Source organism: Austrofundulus limnaeus, unplaced genomic scaffold, assembly GCF_001266775.1.
Source record: "Austrofundulus limnaeus strain Quisiro unplaced genomic scaffold, Austrofundulus_limnaeus-1.0 Scaffold13, whole genome shotgun sequence".
NCBI classification, from domain to species: domain Eukaryota; kingdom Metazoa; phylum Chordata; class Actinopteri; order Cyprinodontiformes; family Rivulidae; genus Austrofundulus; species Austrofundulus limnaeus.
Window position 1 is genome coordinate 1,555,776 of NW_013952415.1, and position 6,410 is coordinate 1,562,185.

General features: G+C 38.9%; 1 protein-coding gene and 1 long non-coding RNA gene across 2 annotated transcripts in view; one reads left to right on the forward strand and one right to left on the reverse strand.

Moving 5' to 3' along the window:
* Nucleotides 1-6,410, forward strand: part of si:dkey-112m2.1 (transmembrane protein 132C) — a gene marked incomplete at its 3' end in the record, with an annotated part of 152,621 nt that extends 146,211 nt beyond the window's left edge. The window contains 2 exon segments of the mRNA XM_014002430.1: nt 3,672-3,863; nt 5,009-6,410. Of these exon segments, the coding sequence (XP_013857884.1) occupies nt 3,672-3,863; nt 5,009-6,082 (1,266 nt within the window).
* Nucleotides 1-6,410, reverse strand: part of LOC106513550 (uncharacterized) — a 17,767-nt gene that overhangs the window by 8,584 nt on the left and 2,773 nt on the right. The gene's annotated exons all lie outside the window — the stretch shown is intronic.

Here is a 6,410-nt window from a genome sequence, read left to right on the forward strand (position 1 = left end):
AATAATAATAATAAGCACAATTAAAGCAACACCAATCAATCAAAACAAGAATATTCTAACACAAAATAGCACCAACCCACATAAACAAAATCCAGATCAGATTTGTCGCTGAAATAGAAAATAAAAACCAAAACAGCCACATTGATCGCAGTGTGGCACAAACACTTAGGCCTATCAAACTAACACCTGTGTGGTCTCAATCTTTTGCCACGTAGCTCTCTGACACATTCACAAGCACACACACACACACACACATTACACACAAACACTCAGACCCTATTTATTTAATGATACAATCAGGGCCCTGCTCAGGAGGCTACGGACGTCACTCTCGCGCCATAAATCAACTTCAGCCTGACATTTACAAGACAGCACAACACAGAGGAAAACGTTGTTAAAATACAAGTCTGGGATCACAATCTCATTCTCTTTATGCARTGAAGAGTTGTTTGAGCTCGTGCTGCACTAAAACAAGCAGCTAAAATCAATAAGATGCAATAAACTTTTAGAAACCGTCTCCAGTTTCCAAATTTTAATAAAAAAGAAAGATAAGTTATGCCTAATGTCAATTACATCTGTATTGCTTTCTTCATAATGCATCTAAAGTCTTATAGATGCATTATCTTAAAATATTGCATGACTCTTTATTTTTATGCCTGAATTTAACAAGATCATTTTTTGTTAAGAAATGACTGTGAAATCTTGACATATGCTTAATATATTGCAATATCACAAGGCACCACACCCAGAGTATGTGTGGAATGACTAATTTTTTAATCGTTTTTCAGGTGCATGTACTTTTATGAGGTTTATTTCTAAAAATAAATAAATAAATAAATAAATAAAACATAAGTGACCCCAAAAGGTAATGCTAAATTTAAAATCAAACATCTCAAACAGAGAGAAACACTTTAAGTACCTGTTGTCAATAATGCTCAGCTAAAATCACACCAAATTTTAGAAAATATTTGTAAAGCTGGATGAATTGCAGCCATTACATATATTTTTTTTCTGTCAGTTTTGAAATAATTAATTAGGTCAACATTGCATTGCCTGGTTTGTTTGCTTTTTATTGAGCCAATTCTGGAGAATTGTACCACATTTTTTATTTTTTACTTATTTTTACTTCTTTATCTTATTGTTGGCAGGAGGTCTAAGTTGATGAACTCATTGTTTTATCTTGTTTCAGTTAAGATGCATGTTGGCACATAAACTGAAGGTTTTCAAAAGACTCCTGAAACAGAAGTTTTTATACTATCAATCACTTTAGAAATGGAGTTGTCATTATACTGGACTGGTAAGTTTCTCTGTGCAGCAGAAGGCAAGAATAGATCCATTTAAGCCCTTCTTGACATGTTTTGGATGGGATACTTACATGCAGAACACATTGTGCTGCTAACCTTTGCAAAAGTGTCAGTATGTGAACCAAAGACACATGGTCTGTGTAACAATAGATTTCCTCTATTATTTTTGATTGCTTCATCCCAGATCTTGGTGTATATGTGATTTAGTGGGTTTCAGGTAGTATGAGACCTTTCTTGATCTGGACTGAAATTAAATAAGACTCTACTCTGACAGGTTTGAACAGGAAGGGGGGGGGTTAGAAGGGGGTCCTTAATTGCCCTCTCGAGGCAGAATAAAGAAGTCTATATACTTGGAAACCGATGAAGAAGGGACTTGACACATTTGGAGGATTTCACAATTATGGATGTAGGCCAAAGGCAAGACTTTCTCTTGTTTAGTAGGGTAGAGGAGAGACATGCGTCTGATAAAAGTAGGATCACCAATCTGACTGATATAACTACTGCTAGCACGGAAAGGAGATTTGACATCTCACGATAAAAGCAGCAAAATGTCTGGACATCTGCTAGCAGGCACTCCAGTACAGACAGGAGGAGAGATGATCACTGTGGGGAATCTTCGAGGGTTCTTTACAAAATGTCAGAAGCTTTTAAAATTGCACCTTTAGAAGAAGATACAGGTTTATCTTATCAGAGTTAGAATCTGGTATTTTCTGCTCAGACATCATGTGCAGCTTATTTAACTACACATTACTGTTCTTTAAAATCTGTATTTTCTAGCTTAGGTTATTCCAGCATGCAGCATATTTTGACCTTGTTTTAATTTGGTAAATATATTAGAATAATTGCAGTTTTAAAATGCTCTTTCATTAAAGACATTGCAGTGATTTCAGAGACATAAAACAGCTTATTTACGTTATTTTTTTTCTTTATTCAAAATGTGTTGAGTCATTAATCCATCATCACATTCTGCACCTGCTAATAAATGTGGTGGCTAAGATGTTAAAACATACAACGGAATTTGTGATTATTGCATCAATGAAAACAAAATAAGAGTGTGAAATATGTTGATTTATTGCAACTGATATCGTCATCCCAATATTCACCAATATTATTGCTACTGCYTGTTTTCATAGTCCTCCTAAAAACAATTGTACCATCTGCCTTTTTTAGCGTTTGTGTGCTCACCTTGAAAGAAAAATATTAAATGCATTTCTTGTCTTGACACCAAACTGTTGGCTATTGAACACTCTAGGATATCACATTGTCTGTGTGAGGAAGGGAAGATGCAAAGTGGTAACCCAAAGGGAGGAAAACGAGAAGTTGGGTCCGTACAAATGAGGCAGTGATCAGGGCTGACACTTCATTTTGGCTGGTAAATGCAGCGATGTGGGGGCGACTGCTGGAAATACTGGAGCCCTAATTGGAGCGGATGGGAAAGATTCTCATCTCATAACAATATCACAGCTATTTACATTCTTACACCTCTGGCAAGTTGGAAAGTTGGAAAATGTGATATGTGCAGCGGATGATTAGAAAATATGTTTTCATGTGAGTTCAAGAGCATTTTTATGTCTTAAATGTGCATTATCTTTTATTTAACCTCTGGGGTTCTTTGTTGACATACCAGTTTAAAACTTACAGTAATTTATTGTAATTTACATCCATGTTATGGTTGTACTAAGACAATGTGAGACAATAATACCCCACACCCAACAACCACCATCACCACAAACAACGATATACAGCATTACTTATATGTTCAGAAGCCAAGTAAAGAAGTGTACATTAAACCAAGTTTTTTTTGCATATCTGCTATTATGAATAAAACTGTCAAATTTGTTCAMTTACAAAGTGTTGCTCATGTCCAGATTATATTGGATATTTTAGAAATAATACATGACATCTACATCACATGGAACCTCAAAGACCCATGGATCTGTTCACAAACTGGCCATTACTTCCAAGTACTTTGTTGTCCAATTGACTTGCTCTTATTCTAGCAAAGAAAATGTGTATTTTAGAAAAAGTGGTTGTGTGTCTAATTGCAGAGTGCTGCGGGGGGTTATAAACAAATGCAAGTCTCTGCTTATTGTTGCTTTATTCTTAAATCTGTTTTCCTTATTTATGTTTTTTACACCCCTGAAATTATGTGAGAATGATTTAATTCAAAGGTTGAACAACAAAGAAAAAKAAGTGTATTTAGAATGCAGCATTTGACTTTCAGTGCTCTGAGACTGAACGTTCCATTATCAGTGATGAATATTTTTATAAAACAACAATATTCTACATTTGCAATGAAAGTCTAATCTTAGATTTTAAGAAAATACCAAAAGAAGTAAGCAACAGTTGTTTATTTGTATGTTGCAGGTGCTGTCCCCATTGACATCATCGGTCCTGGCTGAGAGGAGCATCAGGGTGCTGGATGATAAAGTGAGTGTGACAGAACTGGGGGTGCAGTTGGTTTCTGGACTCTCTCTGTCCCTGCAACTGAGCCCTGGAAGCAACAGAGCTATCGTTGCTACTGCAACAACGCGAGAAGTCATTGGATCACTTAAGCAGGTATGACTTCATCGAAATGTAAGAATAATCTCTGAATATTTTAGAATCTTTTCATTTACATTTTCCAATCAAGATGGTTGTCACAGATCATTAACCTATAGCCGAAACCAGGGGTGGACTTTGGAGAAAAAGTGGCCCGGGAGTTCTTAGACTGGACACTTTCAACTCCCGCCACTTTAAGTTTTATTTTTAATTTTAAATAAAATTTATATATATACTTTTAACTCTTGATTTCTCAAAAAACAATGATTTTATATTTATAAGGTTCTACTGACACTAAATAAAGGAAATTAAAAACGAGCACCAAGTGGATACAACTTGGGTGACCCTGGCCCCTCCCATTGATGTCGCCCCTGGTGAATACCAAAACAAGCTGGAGTCACAGCACTTTGCATTTCTCTGTTGGATGTGAGAGACAAACAAGATAATTGATGTCACACTAGTAAAGACAAGAGTTTTCTGATTCGTAACTGCTGAGTTATTGATAAGTGCCACAAAGGTGATTTGTTTTTGTAGTCTGGGCTTTAAGGAACAAGTTTTTATCTGCAGTCAGTTGGCTCTGTGGTGCTCATTCAGGTGTGTCCAGGTCCACCCTTAGGTCAGGCACTGAGCAGATCAGATGACTGGAGTGAAGGGGGTAAAAAAGGGATGCAGTGTGTCCACAGGCTGAACCACCKGTGGCCRATCGGTCCACTAACCCATTGGCCCACTGGGGAAATCCCCGGTATGCCAGTCAGCCCCTGGCTAAAACAAAAATATTTATTTTTGTCAAACACACTTTAAATTCTAACAGCTAGAATGAAAGGTGGTGGGTGATATGCATTCCCTCAAAGAATGCTGGGCCTTTATTTAAATTAGACATCATACTACAAGGTTTTCCCTTTGATTTGTATTTCCAGCCACTGAATAATGATAGGCTCTAGTCGCTTCCCTTGAGGATGTTTGGCTTTCATGAGAATAGTTTCAAATCTGTTCCAGCTTTTTTTATTGTAATTAAGACACACTTTTGCTTCCCCCATGTGCCTCTGTTTTATTTTGATCCTTGAGTATTTCAGAGAAATGTGCAAATGAATGTCTACATTTATTTTATTTTCACTTTGTGTTACTGGTGTTTTACCAGTTTATGTTTGGCTTTGTATTCACAGGAGTCCCTCATCAGTGCCTGGCTTCAGTTCAGTGATGGATCTATGACTCCTCTGGACAACTACAACCCTGCCCATTTTACCCTGGCAGCAACCTCTTTGGATGAACGAGTGGTGGTGGTGCAGCACAGTGTGGCATGGAAGTGGCCAGTTGTGGTTGCCAAGGGGGAAGGTCAAGGTTTGCTTGTACGTGTTGAAATGAGTCCATCAGATATGTGCCAGAAGGGGAAAAAACGCTCTGCATTAGCCACTGGAATGGTAAACATCCAAGTAAGGTTTGGTCAACAAGAGGAGCGATACAGACAGCCAGGAGACAGAAGAYCACGTCCTGATCCTCCTTATTATGGTGGATCTATCTCGGAAATAGAAACCGGCTTAATTAACCGTGGAGCCACWACCATCAGGGGCCACATTCCAATGAGACCAAGTGGGGGACGTTTGTCAGCAGACAGTGGAGACAGGATCCCCAATGATATCTCTGAATACTCAGAAAAAGCCGAACTGCCTCGGGGCCGCACAGATGACGACTTGTTGCCGTCTCGACGAGGCCTGACCGATTTGGAGATTGGTATGTATGCCCTGTTGGGTGTCTTCTGCCTGGCCATCCTGGTTTTCCTCATCAACTGCATTTCTTATGCATATAAGTATCGTAGTAAGCAACTCTCTCTGGAGGCTCCGGAGGCTATGCCCCACGCCCATGACTGGGTTTGGCTCGGCCAAGAGGAGGGCCTATGTTTGCAGCAACAACAGCATGAAGAGTTAAGTGGTGCCCTAGAGGAGGGCAGTCAACTTTTAAACGGAGGTGTCCAGTGTGATAGTACTGATCGGGGAGGGTGCAGTGGAAGGGATCACAGGAATGAGTCCCTTAACTCACCCACCACCAAGAGGAAAAGGGTGAAGTTCTCCACTTTCTCCAATGTGAAGTCAAGTAACGGGTGTCCAGTGCTAAGTCCATTAGCACTGGTGCAGACCAGTGATATAAAATGGGTATGTCCAGACATTGAGCTTGGGGACTCAAAGGACCTTAGGAACTACATGGAAAAGCTCAATGAGAATGCAATTAAGAACACCGTGTAAGAAGTGCGGTGTGTTTTCAGTGAACTAAAGAGAAACTCACCTGAATGCCTTCAGAACAGAGGTGGGGAGAGAAGGGACAAGTAAAGAATGAGGGGTGAGAAAACAGACAAATCGCTGATGTTTAACGGACATCTCATCTTGAAAACTGAATCGTATAGACTCCATTTCTTTAATTTCCATGACAAAAATCAGAAAGGGTCAACAACAAAAACAAACAGGAAATTCCAGGACTTACATTGCCACAATACAAAAGCATAGTGTAGGGTGAAATGTGAAATCTGTATTGTTGCTTAAATTAAATGTATGTTATCCGTCCTCATCTGAGGTT